General features: G+C 37.3%; 1 protein-coding gene across 4 annotated transcripts; it reads left to right on the forward strand.

The window, feature by feature from the left end:
* The first annotated feature begins 1,364 nt into the window (after positions 1 to 1,364).
* On the forward strand, positions 1,365 to 15,610 carry LOC131258292 (condensin-1 complex subunit CAP-D2-like). 4 transcript variants are annotated; one of them, XR_009178048.1, is made up of 5 exons: positions 1,365 to 1,803; positions 1,965 to 2,750; positions 2,846 to 3,037; positions 13,920 to 14,304; positions 15,269 to 15,610. XR_009178048.1 is itself a non-coding variant. In XM_058259519.1 (3 exons), the coding sequence occupies exons 1-3, from the start codon at positions 2,688 to 2,690 to the stop codon at positions 15,299 to 15,301; spliced, it is 288 nt and encodes a 95-aa protein (XP_058115502.1). In that variant the 5' UTR covers positions 2,374 to 2,687; the 3' UTR covers positions 15,302 to 15,600. The 4 variants fall into 4 exon arrangements, 1 of the variants encoding a protein (XP_058115502.1); XR_009178047.1 differs by lacking the exons at positions 13,920 to 14,304; positions 15,269 to 15,610 and having other exon boundaries at positions 2,846 to 3,124; XR_009178049.1 differs by lacking the exons at positions 13,920 to 14,304; positions 15,269 to 15,610 and having other exon boundaries at positions 2,061 to 2,750; positions 2,846 to 3,124.
* Positions 15,611 to 20,642: the final 5,032 nt, after the last annotated feature.

Here is a 20,642-nt window from a genome sequence, read left to right on the forward strand (position 1 = left end):
GAATCCCCACTGTATCCTCTATGCGGCCACTTTAGTTTTGGAACCATGTCATTTTTAGTCTAATATCCTAAAATGAGCTCGCAAAACGAATGAATAGATAGATTTCTCACGAACATGACGGTGGGCCCACCCAACATTATTGCGCAGGAGCTTCCAGCAAAAAGGTTTGGCTACTCCCTTGCCACCAGCCAAAGGCTGATGGTCGGTGCTCTGTGTGCCCCACCATGATGTATGCGTTTCATCCATGTCGTCCATCTATTTTTCTAGATCATTTTCTAGTATTAACCAAAAATGAAGTATATCCCAAGCTCAAGTGGGCCACATTACAGGAAAGAGTGTTGAATGAGCTTCGACCATTGAAAACTATTTGGGGGCCATAAAAGTTTTGGATCAATATGATCTTTGTTTTTTCCCTTCATCTGGGTCTGTATGACCTAATCAATAGATTGGATGTCAAATAAATAGTACATTGGGCGTTAGAATGATTTAAATGGAGGATATCCGATCACTATTTTTTTTTCCTGTGGTGTGGTCCACCTGAGATTTCTATCCTTATAATTTTTGAGATAAAGCCTCAAAATTATCTTTAATAATGGATGAACGGAATGGATGAAACACATACATCATGGTGGGGCCCACATAGCACCGACCACCAGCAATGGGGTTGGTGGCCGGGGAGTAGCTAATCCGTTTCCCGTACGAAGGATTTCTCAGAAAAATCATGGAAGCGGACTGCGTACTGAGTAACACAGTACGCTTAGCGCCTACTGAGTGAACTTTATAAGGTAGACCATAATTTATGTATTTGATCCATTCTGTCCATCCATTTTATCGGATAATTTTAGGACTTGAGCCCAAAAATTAAGCATATTCAACCCTCAAATGGATCACACAGCAGGAAACAGTGTGAATTGAATATCTACCGTTGAAAAATTCTTGGGGCCACATAAGTTTTGGATCAAGCTTATTTTTATGTTTTCCATTCATCCATGCCTGTATGATCTTATTAACAGGTTGGATGACAAATAATCATCACTGTGGGGCCTAGCAAGGTTTCAACGGTGGAAATCATTATTCCCACTGTTTTCTGTGGTATGATCTGTTTGATCTTTGGATATGCTTCAATTTTGGAATCAACCCCTTAAATTATTTGGAAGAACGGATGGACGGTGTGGATAGACGACATACATTCAGGTGGGCCCAACCGAGTTTACTTAATACGATAAGAGCGTACTGAGAAACTCAGCACGCAATCCGACTTCAAAAACCACGGTTGGCCACCCAATCTTGGTTATTAACTAATCTTGCTTAATACGCAAGAAATAGGTCTTGAACGGTCGTCTCTCCACCGATGACATTCCTCCACCTTCTTTCGTTCTCTCGACTCGGTCCCAAGAAGCGTCTCTCTCTCTCTCTCTCTCTCTCTCTCCGCTTTTTCTAGGGTTTCAGAGCTCTCTCTCGATCGATATCGGTCGATGGCCACCTCCCACCTTCCCATCTAACCTCCACGACCTCGAATTCGACGGATGTGACGACATCATCCGCCTCTCTGTCGAATCCCCAATTTCCATCTCCTCCTTCTCCCCAAATGATGCAATGCAACTAATCCACAAATTCGATTTTGTTTCAACTCATGTTGCTGACCCAACCCCCCACCTCCCTCTCTCACTGGTCTCTTCTCGCCCCATGAAACCCTCGATCTATCTCCTATCTATAATGGCGATGTTGGTGAGAAGATGATGATATGATCTGGTCCGTTAGTCTGCATTTTCATGGCAGCCAAACCCCGACAACAACGACCAGGTCATCTCTCTCTCTCTGGTTGAATGTCCTTTAATTTCTTGTTCTTTGATGTGCGATTCAGGGATTTCTAGGGCAGATAGATGTATTTTGTCTCTATTCTTTTGATTTGATCTATTGATTGGCCTCTGGGAAATCGATTCTCCATCTGTATTCTCCACCAGGTCATCTCTCCATCTGTATTCTCCATCTATTCTTGGGGTTTTGGGGAAGTTGGTTTCAAAGGCATTTAAGGATGTAGATGGTGATTCGAGTACCAGGTCCATCCGATTGCGCAGCAATCAAGCTATGCTGGACATCTTGCTCAAGCGGTGTTGGGATGTTTCAGCCTATTCAAGGAGTAATGTTCTTCAGGTGTGGGCAGAACTATGCAAAGAACATGCTATTTCAATTGGTCTGTGGAATGATGTTGCTTCAGTTGCTTCTGGGAGATTGGAGGATAAGAGTGCATTCGTGAGGAAAGCAGCATTGAATCTACTCGTCATGATGTTGCAGCATAACCCGTTTGGTCCACAACTTTGCATTGCATCATTTGAAGTGCCCTTGGAGAAATACAAGGAGAAACTGGAAGAGACGGAACCCAATGCACCTTCTGAGAGTGTTTTTGGACAGGATACCTTTAGACAATGAGACGTGTGAAGCAGATGGAAAGGTTTATCAGGCTGAAGTCAGAGCAGCAAGACAGTGTTACTGACAGTCGTTTGCCTGGTGTGGAAGATGGGGTCAACAAGGATTCTTCCACGGTGGATTTGGGAACCTGGAGCAGACCAGGGCCTTGGTTGCATCACTTGAGACATGTTTGAGGTTCTCAAAGTGCATATCCTCCACAATGCCGACTCTAGTCTTCATCTTCTGCCACTGATGTTGAGAACACGATTCTTTTGCTGATGAGGTGCAGACAGTTCCAAATTGATAACTCTGAGGCCTCTCTCCGGAAAATGTTGCCACTTGTAAGCATCCTCTTTTATTTCTGTTACAATTCTTCTAGACTTCCAAAGCAATCTTGGCAAGCATTTAAGGGTGTGTTTGCATTGGATTTCTGTAGGTATTTTCGCAGGACAAGTCTATCCATGCAGCTGTTGAGGATGCATTCATCACAATTTATTTGACGAGAAACCCTACAGAAACTGCTGCAAATCTATCGAGCATTGCTATAGAATCTAGTATCGGCGATCTAGCAGCTCTAGAATTTATAGTTGGTTCCTTGGTATCTAAGGGGGATATTTCTACAAGCAAGGTATGTTTATTTGATTGTCATAATTTCAGGTGCTGCTTCCATCAATATGATTCACTCACTTTGCTATAGAAGTTATGCATTGGTGTTCTTTTGGCATTCTTTGACATGCATAGTTAGACACTTAGACTAAGAACTAAGAGTGCTGATTTTTGCACACTTAAGGGCCTTTTTTTTTTTCCACCAATTACCATGGTAATGTAAAGAAAATGTGCAATAATTACAAATTGCTCTACCTGCCTCCTGACAACATATGCATTTGACCACTGATTGCTGTGGTAAATTGAAATGATGGCATTTTTACATTGCCTGAATGTCAAATCGCCACCAAAATACACTGATGTTGCTGTTTGGATTTGAAATTTTTATAGTAATTACATATTGATTGGGATCATTTCAATGGATAGAAACCTTTGACATGATTGGGCCATTTCAGTGGATCTGAACCGTTCATATGATTTGGCTCATTTGGTGATCCAAATGCTCGAGTTGTGCTTTTTAAGTGATCGAAACTCATCATATGATTAAGGCTACTTTCAATGACCGATGTCGATGGATATGTTAAGTTAATCTATATTATTCATATTATTGAGATCAATTCTCAGTGATAGACATTGCTAATTTTGTAGAGCCCTCTTTAACTTTACAAACAATTTTAATGATGGGGCCTATTTTTGCTGATCCTTCATTATTGCTTCTAGTTTAGCTAATTGAGGTGATTCGGTCCTTTATCTTATTTTCGCTTCTTTATTGATCCAAACTCATCATATGATTGAGGTTATTTTCAATGACCCATGCCCATAGATATGTTAAGTTGATCTATATTAATATATTATACATATTATAGAGATCAGTTCTCAGTGATCCATATTGTTAATGTTGCAGAGCCCTCTTTAACTTTACAAACAATTTAAATGATTGGGCCTGATTTCGTCGATCCTTCATCTTATTGCCAATTTAGTTGGTTGAGGTGATTCGACTCTTGGGGGATGTACACCGATGAATTTTCCATTTTCAGAGACTTTGGTTCAAGAGTCGGCTATAGTTGGCCCATTTTATAATTCAACTATTTTAGTGATCCACACCATTCGTATTAAGGCATACACTTAACGAATCAATCAGTGAATGTCGCATGAACCAAAAGTTATTAATGATTCAAATTTTGTTAATGATTGGGCTCATTTTCAGTGGCACAAACCTTTGATGTGCTTGAACCATTTCAAGTGATGTCAACCTTTCATATGCTTAGTCTTGTTTTATGTGATCCATACCCATCATATGATTAGAGTTGTTTCGGTGATGTAAACCCTTCATTAGTTGAGGCCTTTTTTAGTGATCCAAACCAGTAGGTATACTTATGCATCTTTTCACCAATCCATCAGTACAACACTTAATATTTTGGGGTTGTTTTCAGTGATCTAAACCCTTCATTTGATTGGATCTAGATCGGTTTGATATAATCAGACCTTTGTTTACCTATCTTATCACTTAATGCTAAATACTCCTTGTTGGATTGCACGAGCGTAGAAAAATGTTAAGAGAGGAGGTGTCTCGTCTCAGAATTATGCTCATTTTCAATAATCCAAGCTGGTTACATTGATCAGTATTTAGTGATTCAAATTATTAATAGGTAGAGTTTGTTTCCAATAATATGAACCACTCATATGATTTGGTGCGTTTCCAATAATATGAACCACCATCATCATCTAATACTTATCCCAACAAATTGTTGGGCTCATTTTCACTTTTAGTGACAAAAGCCATTGATGTGCCCGAGCCATTTTAAGTGATCCTAGCCGTTCATATATGTAGCTTGTTTTGAATGAACCATACCCCTTTGGGTTGGAGGAATATAGCATTTCAATTTTTTATGCGAAACCATCAATATGTTCAGGCCCATATTCATTAATCTAGTTAGTTGAATTAATTTGGCCCTTGAGAGGTACAATGGTGACTTTACTCTTTTTAGAGACTTTGGTACAAGAGTTGGCTATAGGAGGACCATTTCTAGTGATCCAATCTATTTTTATAATTTGGTCTAATTTGAAATTGTCAATGTGTGGGCTCATTTTATTAAATTCAAACTGTTTCAAATGTTTGAACTGTATTTAGTAGGCTAAATTCTTGATATGGTTGGGTTTCTTATTTCAATGATCTAAACTTTTCATATTATTTGGCCCATTTCTTGTGATCTAAACCATTGACATGCTTGGGCCATTTCAATGGATCAAAACCTTTGTTCTTGGGCCATTTCAGTGGATTTGTACTTCTTATATGATTCGGCCCATTCAGTTATCCAAATGCATCATATGATTAGTGTTGTTGTTAGTGATCTAAACCCACCATATGATTGAAGCCTCTTTCCATGACCCATCCCAATGGATATGTTAAGTTGATCCATTTATTTATAATATTTGAGGTTGATTCACATCGTTAATTTTGTAGGACCCTCTTCAGTTCTATACACAATTCAAAAAATCATGTTTCTTTTTACAACGATCCAAATTCATATGATTTGGCCCATTTCTAGTGATCCAAACCTTTGACATGAGCCATTTCGATGGATAAAAAACATTGACATGCTTGGGCCATTCAGTGAATCCAAATTGTTCATGTGATTCAGCTCATTTGGCGATCCAAACTCATCATATGATTGAAGCTGCTTTTCATGATCCATGGCAATGGATATGCAAAGTTTATCCATGCGCTAAATTTGTAGATCCCTCTTCAGCTTTACAAATGATTCAAACCTTTGACATGGCAATGGATATGTTAAGTTGATGCATGCCCTAAATTTTGTAGGGCCCTCTTCTGTTTACAAATGATCCAAACTGTTCATATGATTTGGCCCATTTCTAGTGATCCAAACCTTTGACATGCTTGGGCCATTTCAATGGATCAAAATGTTTGACGTGCTTGGGCTATTTCAACGGATTTGAACTTCTTATATGATTCGTCCCTTTCAGCGGTCCAAATGCATCATATGATTAGTGCTGCTGTTAGTGATCTAAACTAATCATATGATTGAAGCCTCTTTCCATGACCCATCCCAATGGATATGTTAAGTTAGATCCATCTATTCGTAATGTTTTATGTTGGTTCTCAGTATTCCACATTGTGAATTTTGTAGGACCATCTTCAGCTCTACACACAATTCAAACAATCATGTTTCTTTATACAACGATCCAAATTCATATGATTTGGCCCATTTCAAGTGATCCAAACATTTGACATGCTTGGGCCATTTCAATGGATCAAAACCTTTGACGTGCTTGGGCCATTTCAATGGATTTGAACTTCTTATATGATTTGGTCCATTCGGCCCATTCAGCGATCCAAATGCATCGTATGATTAGTGTTGCTATTAGTGATCTAAACTCATCATATGATTGAAGCCTCTTTCCATGACCCATCCCAATGGATATATTAAGTTAGATCCATCTATTCATAATATTTGATGTTGGTTCTCAGTGATCCACATTGTTAATTTTGTAGGACCCTCTTCAGCTCTACACACAATTCAAACAATCATGTTTCTTTTTACAACGATCCAAATTCATATGATTTTGCCCATTTCTAATGATCCAAACCTTTGACATGGGCCATTATGATGAATAAAAAACATCGACATGCTTGGGCCATTTAGTGGATATAAATTGTTCATATGATTCGGCTCATTCGGCGATCCAAACTCATCATATGATTAAAGCTCCTTTTTATGATCTAAACTTATCATATGATTAAAGCTGCTTTTAATGATGCATGGCAATGGATATGCTACGTTGATCCATGCACTAAATTTTGTAGGGTCCTCTTCAGCTTTACAAATGATCCAAACTGTTCATATGATTTGGCCCATTTCTAGTGATCCAAACCCTTGACATGCTTGGGCCATTTCAACGGATTTGAACTTCTTATATGATTTGGCCCATTCAGCGATCCAAATGCATCATATGATTAATGCTACTGTTAGTGATCTAAACTCATCATATGATTGACGCCTCTTTCCATGACCCATCCCAATGCATATGTTAAGTTAGATCCATCTATTAATAATATTTAAGGTTGGTTCTTAGTTATCCACCTCGTTAATTTTGTAGGACCCTCTTTAATTCGATACGCAATTCAAACAATCAGGGTTCTTTTTGCAACAATCCAAATTCATATGATTTGGCCCATTTCTAGTGATCCAAATATTTTACATGGGCCATTTCGATGGATTAAAAACATTGACATGCTTGTGCTATTCAATGGATCCAAATCGTTCATATGTTTCGGCTTATTCGGCGATCGACACTCATCATACGATTGAAGCTGCTTTTAATGATTCAAACTCATCATATGATTAAAGCTGCTTTTCATTTTCCAAACTCACCATATGATTGAAGCTGCTTTTCATGATCCATGGCAATAGATATGCTAAGTTGATCCATGCCCTAAATTTTGTAGATCCCTCTTCAACTTTACAAATGATCCAAATTGTTTATATGATTTGGCCCATTTCAAGTGATCCAAACCTTCGACATGCTTCGGCCATTTCAATGGATCAAAACCTTTGACGTGCTTGGGCCATTTCAACGGATTTGAACTTCTTATGGCCCATTCAGTGATTTAAATGCATCATATGATTTGTGCTGCAGTTAGTGATCTAAACTCATTATATGATTGAAGCCTTTTTCCATGACCTATCCCAATGGATATGTTAAGTTAGATCCATCTAGTCATAATATTTGAGGTTGGTTCTCAGTGATCCACATTGTTAATTTTGTAGGACCCTCTTGAGTTCGATACGCAATTCAAACAATCAAAACCTTTGATATGCTTGGGCCATTTCAATAGATCAAAACCTTTGACGTGCTTGGGCCATTTCGACGGATTTGAGCTTCTTATATGATTCGACCCATTCAACGATCCAAATGCATCATATGATTAGTGCCGCTGTTAGTGATCTAAACTGATCATATGATTGAAGCCTCTTTCCAATACCCATTCCAATGGATATGTTAAGTTAGATGCATCTATTCGTAATATTTGATGTTGGTTCTCAGTGATCCATATTGTTAATTTTGTAGGACCCTCTTTAGCTCTACACACAATTCAAACAATCATGTTTCTTTTTACAACGATCCAAATTTATATGATTTGGCCCATTTCTAGTGATCGAAACCTTTTACATGGGCCATTTCAATGAATAAAAAACATTGACATGCTTGGGCTATTCAGTGGATATAAATTGTTCATATGATTCGGCTCATTCGCGATCCAAATTCATCATACGATAAAACTCCTATTCATGATCCAAACATATCATATGATTAAAGCTGCTTTTCATGATACATGGTAATGGATATGTAATGTTGATCCATGTGCTATATTTTGTAGGACCCTCTTTAGCTTTACAAATGATCTAAACTACTCATATGATTTGGCCCATTTCAATCGATCAAAACCTTTGGCATGGTTGGGCCATTTCAGCTGATTTGAACTTCTTATATGATTCGACCCATTCAGCGATCCAAGTGTATCATATGATTAGTGCTGCTGTTAGTGATCTAAACTCATCATATGATTGAAGCCTCTTTCCATGACCCATCCCAATGGATATGTTAAGTTAGATCCAACTGTTCATAATATTTGAGGTTGGTTCTCAGTGAGTGATCCACATCATTAATTTTGTAGGACCCTCTTCAGTTTGATATACAATTCAAACAATCAAGTTTCTTTTTACAATGATCCAAATTCATATGATTTGACCCATTTATAGTGATCCAAATCTTTGACATGGGCTATTTCGATGGATTAAAAACATTGACATGCTTGGGCCATTTTGTGGATCCAAATCGTTCATATGATTCAGCTCATTCGGCGATCCAAATCATACGATTGAAGCTGCTTTTCATGATCCAAATTCATAATATGATTAAAGCTGCTTTTCATGATCCAAACTCATCATATGATCGAAGCTGTTTTTCATGATCCATGGCAATGGATATGCTAAGTTGATCCATGCCCTAAATTTTGTAGATCCCTCTTCAGCTTTACAAATGATCCAAACTGTTCATATGATTTGGCACATTTATAGTGATCCAAACCTTTGACATGCTTGGGCCAATTTAATGGATCAAAACCTTTGATGTGCTTGGGCCATTTCAAAGGATTTGAACTTCTTATATGATTTGGCCCATTCGGCGATCCAAATGCATCATATGATTTGTGCTGCTGTTAGTGATCTAAACTCATCATATGATTGACGCCTCTTTCCATGACCCATCCCAATGCATATGTTAAGTTATATCCATCTATTCATAATATTTAAGGTTGGTTCTCAGTTATCCACCTCGTTAATTTTGTAGGACCCTCTTCAGTTCGATACTCAATTCAAACAATTAGGGTTCTTTTTACAACAATCCAAATTCATATGATTTGGCCCATTTCTAGTGATACATATTTGACATGGGCCATTTCCTTGGATAAAAAACATTGTCATGCTTGTGCCATTAAGTAGATCCAAATTGTTCATATGATTAGGCTCATTCGGTGATATGAACTCATCATATGATTGAAGCTGCTTTGCATGATCCAAACTCATCATAAAATTGAAGCTGCTTTTCATGATCCATGGCAATGGATATGTTAAGTTGATCCATGCCCTAAATTTTATAGGACCCTCTTCAGCTTTACGAATTACCCAAACTGTTAATATGATTTGGTCCATTTTTAGGGATTCAAACCTTTGACATGCTTGGGCCATTTCAATGGATCAAAACATTTGACGTGCTTGGGCCATTTCAACGGATTTGAACTTCTTATATGATTTGGCCATTTCAGCCCATTCAGCATTCCAAATGCATCATATGATTCGTGCTGCTGTTAATGATCAAAACTCATCATATGATTGAAGCCTATTTCCATGACCCATCCTAATGGATATGTTAAGTTGATCCAACTGTTCATAATATTTGAGGTTGGTTCTCAGTGATTCACCTCATTAATTTTGTAGGACCCTCTTTCGTTCTATACACAATTCAAGCAATCGGGTTTCTTTTTACAACGATCCAAATTCATATGATTTGGCCCATTTCTTGTGATCCAAACCTTTGACATGGGCCATTTCGATGGATAAAAAAACAATGACATGCATGGGCCATTCAATGGATCCAAATCGTTCATATGATTCGGCTTATTCGGTGATCCAAACTCATCATACGATTGAAGCTACTTTTCATGATCCGTGGCAATGGATATGTTAAGTTGATCCATGCCCTAAATTTTGTACGACCCTCTTAAACTTACAAATGATCCAAATTGTTTTATATGATTTGGCCCATTTCTAGTCATCCAAACCTTCGACATGCTTGGGCCTTTTCAATGGATCAAAACCTTTGACGTGTTTGGGCAACTTCAACGGATTCAAACTTCTTATATGATCTGGCTCATTTAGCGATCCAAATGCATCATATGATTCGTGCTGCTGTTAGTGATATAAACTCATCATATGATTGAAGCCTCTTTCCATGACCCATCCCATTGGATATGTTAAGTTGATCCATCTATTAATAATTTTTGAGGTCAGTTCTCAGTGATCCACAGTTAATTTTGTAGGACCCTTTTTAGTTCTATACACAATTCAAACAGTCAGGTTTCTTTTTACAACGTTTCATATTCATATGATTTGACCCATTTCTAGTGTTCCAAACCTTTGACATGGGCCATTTCGATGGATAAAAAAGAAGATTGACATGCGTAGGCCATTCAGTGGATCCAAATTGTTCATATGATTTGGCTGATTCGACGATCCAAACTGATCATATGATTGAAGCTGCTTTTCATGATCCAAACTCATCATATGTTCGAAGCTGCTTTTCATGGTCAATGGAAATCGATATGCTAAGTTGATCCGTGCCCTAAATTTTGTAGGACCCTCTTCATCTTTACAAATGATCCAAAGTGTTCATATGATTTGGCCAATTTCTAGTGATCCAAACCTTTGACATGCTTGGGCCATTTCAATGGATCAAAACCTTTGACGTGCCAGCGGATTTGAACTTCTTATATGATTTGGCCCATTCAGCGATCCAAATACATCATATGATTTTTGCTGCTCTTAGTGATCTAAACTCATCATATGATTGAAACCTCTTTCCATGACCCATCCCAATGGATATGTTAAGTTGATCCACCTATTCGTAATATTTGAAGTTGGTTCTCAGTGATCCACATCGTTAATTTTGTAGGACCCTGTTCAATTCTATATACAATTCAAACAGTCAGGTTTCTTTTTACAATGATCCAAATTTATATGATTTTTCCATTTATAGTGATCCAAACCTTTGACATGGGCTATTTCGATGGATAAAAAATATTGACATGCTTGGGCCATTCGGTGGATCCAAATTGTTCACGTTATTCAGATCATTCAGTGATCTGAATTGATCATATACTTAAAGTTACTTTTCATGATCCAAACTTATCATGGATGCGGATTGCATCCTACCCCCGCATTACCGTTCGGGCAGGGCTCTGTGGGGCTCACCGTGATGTAAGCGTTTTATCCACGCCGTTCATCATTTTTCTAAGATCATTTTAATGCATGATCCAAAAAATGAGGTACGTAAAGGTGTTAGGTGGACCACAAAGTGTGGATTGAATGTCCACCATTAAGAACTTGGGAGCTGGAAAAGTTTCAGATAAAGCTGATGTTTGTTTTTTCACTTCATCCTGTCTACATGACCTTATGAATGGGTTGTATGGTAAAAAAACATCACGTTGGCCCTTAGAAATATTTCAATGGTGGGTGTCATTAATACTATAGCTTCCTTTGGTGTGGTCCATTGGAGTTGTGGACCTGCTTCATTTTTATATTAGTACCTTAAAATGATCTGTGAAAAGCAATGAACGATGTGGATAAAATACTTATATCACGATGGGCCCCACAGAGCCCTGGGTAGGATGCAATCCGCGTCCCCTTATCATATGATTAAAGTTGCTTTTCATGATCCATGACAATAGATATGCGGAGTTGATCCATGCCCTAAATTTTATAGGACCCTCTTCAGATTTACAAATGATCCAAATTGTTCATATGATTTGGCCCATTTCTAGTGATCCAAACCATTGACTCACTTGGGCCATTTCAATGGATCCAAACCGTTGACTTGCTTTGGCCATTTTAACGGATCCAAGCTGCTCATATGATTTGGTTCATTCGATTATCCAAATACATCATATGATTCGTCCTAGTTTTAGTGATGCAAACCCATTATATGATTGAAGTTGCCTTCCATGACACATGCTAATATGTCTAGTTGATCCATCTTATTCATATTATTGACGTTGGTTCTTACTGATCCAAACCATTAATTTTTTAGGACCCTCTTCTATTTTACAAACGATTCAAATGATATGGTTTTATTTTACAATGATCCTAACTGTTCATATGGTTTGGCCCATTTCTAGTGTTCCAAACCTTTGACATGCTTGCGCCATTTCAATGGATCAAAACCTTTGACGTGTTTGGGTCATTTCAGCGGATCCGAACTGTTCATATGATTCAGCTCATTCGGTGATCCAAATACATCATATGAGTCGTGCTGCTTTTAGTGATCTAAACTCATCATATGATTGAAGCTGCTTTCCATGGCACATGTTACTGGATATGCTAAGTTGATCCATCTTATTTATATTACTGAGGTTGTATCTCAATGATCCATACTGTTAATTTTACAGGACTCTTCAGTTTACAAACCATTCAAGGATTGGGCCTGTTTTCATGGACCCAAACCATTCATACTAATGCTTCGCTAATATTGTTGAGTTTGTTTATAGTGATCCAAGCTTTTCACATGATTTGGCCTGTTTTGGAGATCCAAACCTTTGACATGCTTGGGCCATTTCATTGGATCTGGGCTGTTCATATGATTAGGCTTATTTGACGCTGGAAATGTTTCATATGATTGGAGTTGCTTTTAATGATCCGAAGTAGTTTACATGATGATGCCATTTTTAGTGACCCAACCCAATTAATATGCTAAGTTGATCCATATCATTGATATGATTGAGCCATCTTTTAGTGATCCATTTAATTATTATTATATGGCCCCTATGGCGACTCCTGAAGCATGGGAGCTACTCTTAGACTAGCAGAATTACATGAATGACATGGCGTTTCCAGTCAAAGCCTTCGGCCCGAACTTCAATTTATAGATATCTTTTTTCTTCAAAGTGGATTTATTAGGGGCCAGACCTGCTTGACCCCCCGAAGGGGCTTATCATTTGGTGTTGGTTGACTGACTCTGATTGCCTATAAGTTGTTCGCTAGACCAAAAAGTCCACCTACATCCCCTATTTGAATTAGAAATCCTGCCTTGCCTCCTATCATTTCACTCCTTGTCTCCTAGAAGATAGGGTAAGGTCCCATGAATGTGCACACGACTTACTTTTTATTGGACTATCTTTAATAGGCAAAATCACACACCACTTTACACAAGGGTTGATTAACCATGGAATCAAATTAATAACCGTCGATCTTTAATTAGGATCAAGACAAATAAGAACAATCAGACTCTTACTTGAAGATGAAGTTAGGCTTGGATAAGGACACTAGTTGGATTAGGAAGTCACTCATAACAAAATGTTTTTTTTTTTAGTTGAAAATACTTGGGCATCATTTAAAATAGACAAATTTTATACATCATATTCAAAAGGATTCCGCGCCAGAATAAAAAACTAGGAAAATTTTAACGATTAAGAAATAAATTGATAGGAAGAATACCAAAGGACGATCTACTCTAAAATAACGTATGCGATTTTATTTTTCTCTCCTTCATTTGCAGTGTATTTTGCATGGATGACTCTTCTAACTTGTTTATATGTTGATTATTTTCAGAAGAGTAAGCCTTCATCGAAAATAAGCGATCATGATATAAATTGTCAGGAAACTTTTGCTTAACGGGGATGTGGGCAATTGATGATGTTGGTTCTTTATTATTATTATTTTTTTTCTATGGAAATACTTGGGGATGCAGCGGCATTACGCTATCAAAGCCCTTGAGATATACCGGAAATCAGGGCAGCAGGCAGTTGTTCTCCTCATCCAATTTGTCCATATGCCCTTTATCACTCACTACATGCTGATTTAAGTTGAAAATTTTTGCCTATTCGCCATGCCTTAAGCTACTTCCCTGTTGCAGGCTGAAAGGTTGTCTAAGTTTTATAAAGTATGTAAAATCCTTGATCGTGGGCGTGGAGAAAAGTTTATCAAGATTGAGCAGGTTTCAATTTTTATAGTGACGCCTCTTATAATAGATATTTCTTTCTTTGTATTCTGAAACACTTCTTACCAAGACTGATAACACTTGTAACTTGATTGGATTATCACCGTGTCTCAACCTTAAGATCATGGGCTGGATCCTAGCTTATCTACTGAAGCACACGATTGCACGAAATTGGTAAAGAAAACTGACAAGTGATGGTGTCTTTATTTGTTTTTTTTTTCTTTTTAAATGACTGGTTCCCTTAGTCTTACTTTTGCCTAGATTTACATTACTAAATCCATTAGGGCTCTTCCATTTACCATAAACCTTTGGAACCTCATTGCCTCCCAAATCTTTGACTGAATTATGGATGGAGCACAACACAAAAGTAAAAGTAAGCAGATATTGGAACCATCAACCATCAGATTTTTTCAGTTGAAACTAGGGCCACTCACTGTTTTATTCTTAACCATACATTTGATAAGTACCATTAATTGGATGGTTTGGTTTGCTCGATCAGTACTTACTGTTTTATTCGTAACCATACATTTTTTAAGTACCATTAATTGGATGGTTTGGATTGCTTGATCAGTATGGTATTTGAGATATGCTCCATCCATAATGTGCCCCACAATTTGGATGATTGGATGGTCTGGGCAGTACATGGGCACCACATTTGAGGAGGATGAGTCACCACCATTATCAAAGTGTTGGTGAACTTATCATATGGGTGTAACCATCTGATTTTTTTTCCTCCTGTTTGGAAGGGATTCTTGGATGATCAATACATTACACACAGCTGCAGCAGTTGCAAGATGAGAGCAACCCGGATTTTGTTTTTGAAGTGGTGTCTCTCTTCTTTGATGATTCTGAGAAGCTTCGTAATGATTAATGATTTGAGCAGAGCTCTGAGGAATCTGCTTCTCTCTCTCTTGTTGGATATTGAAAAGCTCACTTTTTCTATGTTTTTGTTTTCTTGAAGAGATCAGCAGCCTGTAGATTTCAAAAAGGTTGATGCCCATGTTCATCAGTTGAAGGGCAGCAGCTCCAGGTATTTCACTCCATCCAAATATCCAATACATCATTCTTTTGTTTCCATCTCTCTCAAGAAACCCAACTTCCTAATTCTATGACAATCCTACTTCTTTGTTTATTTTATTTTTTTTCTGCTTGTTACAGTGGTTTTTTATTTTCTTCATAGGAAGCTATTGTTTTTGTTAGGATAAATACCTGGTTCATGAACTGTGTAATGTTAAATTTTGATCTGGAGTGCAGATTAGGAAAATAGAGAAAGATCTGTTATGTGTTGTTTTTTAGGAGCATGCACTTCCTGCATCCCACTCCCTCTACTTGCAGAAATCGATCCTCATTGGAGATGGATGTGATTCATATTCAATTTAGAGAATTTTACTTTTATTAGCAGTTGTGGATAGCTAGCCGTAGCATGACAGGAGTGGTCTATTTTTAATTAACATTGTAGATCTTAGATTTATCTGGCTTCCCAGCTGCTTTTTTCCCGGTTTTCTTCCTAGAGCTGTGCCAACTTTCTAGTTGTTGTGCTGGTCTGCAAATTTAAATCTTCCATTTCCTTACTGTTTTGACTCTGTTATCTTCATCAAATTCTTTCTAGAATATGATAAGCAGATGAGCACTTGTTGCAAATTGTACTGTATAGGAGAAGGAGCGCTTGTGCTTCTTGTCAAGTTTCAGATACATTTTGTAATTGTATGAGTCCATCATCATTCATTTCAATATGAATTTGATACATTCCGATGTTATTGACATTTAAATGTTGTTGAAGTCAATTAATATTATCTGGGACTTCATTTCTATGGAATGTATCAACGATACAAACCGATACAAATGATCCAAACTTTTGGCATGCTCGGGCCAATTCAGTTGATTTGAATTTCTTATATGTTTTGGACCATTCAGTGATCCAAATGCATCTTATGATTCGCGCTGATATTAGTGATCTAAACTCATCATATGATTGAAACCTCTTTCCTTGACCCATCCCAATGAGTATGTTACGTTGATCCATCTATTCGTAATATTTGAGGTTGGTTCTCAGTGATCCACATCGTTAATTTTGTAGCACCATCTTCAATTCTATAAACAATTCAAACTATCAGGTTTCTTTTTACAACGATCTAAGTTCATATGATTTGGCACATTTCTAATTATCCAAACCTTTGAAATGGGCCATTTCGATGGATAAAAAACATTGAAATGCTTGGGCCATTCAGTGGATCAAAATTGTTTATACGATTCGGCTCTTTCACGATCCAAACTAATCATACGATTGAAGCTACTTTTCATGATCCAAACTCATTATATGATTGAAGCTGCTTTTCATTATCCATGTCAATGCTTAGGTTAAGTTGATCCTTGCCCTAAATTTTGGTAGGACCCGCTTCAACTTTACATATGATCCAAACTGTTCATATGATTTGGTCAATTTCTAGTGGTCCAAACCTTTTACATGCATGGGCCATTTTAATGGATCAAAACCTTTGATGTGCTTGGGCAATTTTTGCGGATTTGAACTTCTTATATGATTCGTCCCATTCAGCGATCCAAATGCATCATATGATTTGTGTTGCTATTAGTGATCTAAACTCATCATATGATTGAAGCCTCTTTCCAGGATCCATCCCAATGGATATGTTAAGTTGATCCATCTATTCGTAATATTTGAGGTTGGTTCTCAGTGATCCACATCATTAATTTTGTAGGACCCTCTTCAGTTCTATACACAATTCAAACAATCAATTTTCTTTTTACAACGAACCAAATTCATATGATTTGGCCCATTTCTAGTCATCCAAACCTTTGAAAGGGGCCATTTCGATGGATAAAAACATTGACATGCTTTGTCCATTTAGTGGATCCAAGTCGTTCATATGATTCGGCTCATTCGCTATCCAAACTCATCATACGATTGGAGTTGCTTTTCATGATCCAAATCGATCGTATGATTGAAACTACTTTTCATGATCCATGGTAATGGATGTGCTAAGTTGATCCATTCCCTAAATTTTGTAGGACCCTCTTCAACTTTACAAAAGATCGAAACTGTCCATATGATTTCGCCCATTTCTAATGATCTAAACCTTTGACATGCTTGGGCCATTTTAACGGATTTGAACTTCTGTGATTCGCCCCATTCAGTGATTCAAATGCATCATATGATTCGTGCTAGTGTTAGTGATCTAAAGTCATCATATGATTGAACCTCTTTCCATGACCCATCCCAATGGATATGTTAAGTTGATCCATTTATTCGTAATATTTGAGGTTGTTTCTCAGTGATCCATATCGTTAATTTTGTAGGAACCTCTTCAGTTCTAAACACGATTCAAATAATCTGGTTTCTTTTTACAACGATCCAAATTCGTATGATTTGGACCATTTCTAGTGATTCAAACCTTTGACATGGGCCATTTCGATGGATAATAAGCGTTGACATGCTTGGGCCAATTTGTGGATCCAAATTGTTCATATGATTCGCGGCTCATTCGGCGATCCAAACTCATCATACTATTGGAGTTGCTTTTCATGATCCAAACTCAACATATGATTGAAGCTGATTTTCATGATCTGTGGCAATAGATATGTTAAGTTGATCTATGTCGTAAATTTTGTAGGACCCTCATCAGCTTTACAAATAATCCAAACTATTCATATTAGTTGGCCCATTTTTAGTGATTCAAACCATTGACATGCGTGGGCCATTTCAATGGATCAAAAACTTTTACGTGCTTGGGCCATTTCAATAGATTTGAACTTCTTATATGATTTGGCCTATTCAGTGATCCAAATGCATCATATGATTCGTGCTGCTGTTAGTGATCTAAACTCATCAAATGATTGAAACCTCTTTCCATAACTCATCTCAATGGATATGTTAAGTTGATCCATCTATTCCTAATATTTGAGGTTGGTTGTTAGTGATGCACACCGTTAATTTTGTAGTACCCTCTTCAATTATATACACAATTCAAACAATCAGGTTTCTTTTTACAACGATCCAAATTCATATGATTCGTCCCATTTCTAGTAATCCAAACCTTTAACATGAGCCATTTTGATGGATAAAAGACATTGACATGCTTGGGCCATTCAGTGGATCCAAATTGTTCATATGATTTGGCTCATTCGGCGATCCAAACTCATCATACGATTGACACTGCTTTTCACGATCGAAACTCATTGTATGATTAAAGCTGTTTTTCATGATCCATGGCAATGGATTTGGTAAATTGATCCATGCCCTAAATTTTGTAGTACCCTCATCAGCTTCACAAATTATCCAGACTTTTCATATGATTTGGCCCATTTCTAGTGATGCAAACCTTTGACGTGCTTGGGCCATTTCAATGGATCAAAACCTTACGTGCTTGGGCCATTTCAGCATATTTGAACTTACATGCATCATATGATTCGTGTTGTCGTGAGTGATCTAAACTCATGATATGATTGAAGCCTCTTTCTATGACCCATCCCAATGGATATGTTAAGTTGATCCATCTATTTGTAATATTTGAGGTTCGTTCTCGTGATCCACATCTTTAATTTTGTAGGACCCTCTTCAGTTCTATACACAATTGAAACAACTAGGTTTCTTTTTACAATGATCCAAATTCATATGATTTGTCCCATTTCTAGTGATCCAAACCTTTGAAATGGGCCATTTCGATGGATAAAATTCATTGACATGCTTGGGCCTTTCAGTGTATCCAAATTTTTTGTATGATTTGGCTCATTCGGCAATCTAAACTCATCCTACCATCAAGGCTGCTTTTCGTGTTCAAAACTCATCATATGATTGAAGCTGCTTTTCATGATCTATGTCAATGGATATGTTAAGTTGATCCATGCTCTAAATTTTGTAGGAACCTTTTCAGCTTTACAAACGATCCAAATTCATATGATTTGGCCCATTTCTAGTGATCCAAACCTTTGAAATGGACCATTTCGATGGATAAAATTCATTGACATGCTTGGGCCTTTCAGTGTATCCAAATTGTTTGTATGATTTGGCTCATTTGGCAATCTAAACTCATCTTACCATCAAGGCTGCTTTTCATCTTCGAAACTCATCATATGATTGAAGCTGCTTTTCATGATCCATGTCAATGGATATGTTAAGTTGATCCATGCTCTAAATTTTGTAGGAACCTTTTCAGCTTTACAAATGATCCAAAATGTTCATATGATTTGGCCCATTTCTAGTGATCCAAACCTTTGACATGCTTGGGCCATTTCAACGAATTTGAACTTCTTATATGATTCAGTCCATTCAGCGATCCAAATGCATCTTATGATTTATGCTGCTATTATTGATCCAAGCTCATTATATGATTGAATCCTCTTTCCATTACCCATTCCAATGGATATGTCAAGTTAGATGCATCTATGCATAATATTTGATGTTGGTTCTCAGTGATCCACATTGTTAATTTTGTAGGACCCTCTTCAGCTCTACACACAATTCAAACAATCATGTTTCTTTTTACAACGATCCAAATTCATATGATTTATCCCATTTCTAGTGATCCAAACCTTTGAAATGGGCCATTTTGATGGATAAAAAATATTGACATGCTTAGGCCAGCTCTACACACAATTCAAACAATTATGTTTCTTTTTACAACGATCCAAATTCATATGATGTATCCCATTTCTAGTGATCCAAAACTTTGAAATGGGCCATTTTGTTGGATAAAAAATATTGTCACGCTTAGGCCGTTCAGTGGATCTGAATTGTCGATATGATTTGGCTCATTCAGTGATCTAAACTCATTATACAATTGATGCTGCTTTTAATGATCCAAACTCATCAGATGATTGGAACTGTGTTTCATGATCCATGGCAATAGATATGCTAAGTTGATCCATGCCCTAAATTTTGTAGGAACCTTTTCAGCTTTACAAATGATCCAAACTGTTCATATGATTTGTCCCCTTTCTAGTGATCCAAACCTCTGACATGCTTGGGCTATTTCAGCGGATTTGAACTTGTTATATGTTTCGGTCTATTCAACGACCCAAATGCATCTTATGATTCGTGCTGCTATTATTGATCTAAATTCATTATATGATTGAATCCTCTTACCGTGCCCCATCCGAATGGATATGTTAAGTTCATCCATCTATTCATAATATTTGAGGTTGGTTCTCAGTGATCCACATTGTTAATTTTGTAGGACCCTCTTCAGTTCTATACACAATTCAAACAATCAGGTTTCTTTTTACAACTATCCAAATACATATGATTTATCCCATTTCTAGTGATCCAAACCTTTGAAATGGGCCATTTTGATCGATAAAAATATTGACATGCTTGGGCC

Source organism: Magnolia sinica, chromosome 10, assembly GCF_029962835.1.
Source record: "Magnolia sinica isolate HGM2019 chromosome 10, MsV1, whole genome shotgun sequence".
Classification (NCBI taxonomy): Eukaryota; Viridiplantae; Streptophyta; class Magnoliopsida; order Magnoliales; family Magnoliaceae; genus Magnolia; species Magnolia sinica.

Excerpts from the sequence above, each read along its gene's own strand:
- LOC131258292 (XM_058259519.1), top strand. The coding sequence starts at position 2,688 with ATGAGGTGCAGACAGTTCCAAATTGATAACTCTGAGGCCTCTCTCCGG. Across the intron at positions 2,751-2,845 it reads TCCGGAAAATGTTGCCACTT|GTATTTTCGCAGGACAAGTC; the intron begins GTAAGCATCCTC and ends GGATTTCTGTAG. Across the intron at positions 3,038-15,268 it reads GGGATATTTCTACAAGCAAG|AGATCAGCAGCCTGTAGATT; the intron begins GTATGTTTATTT and ends GTTTTCTTGAAG.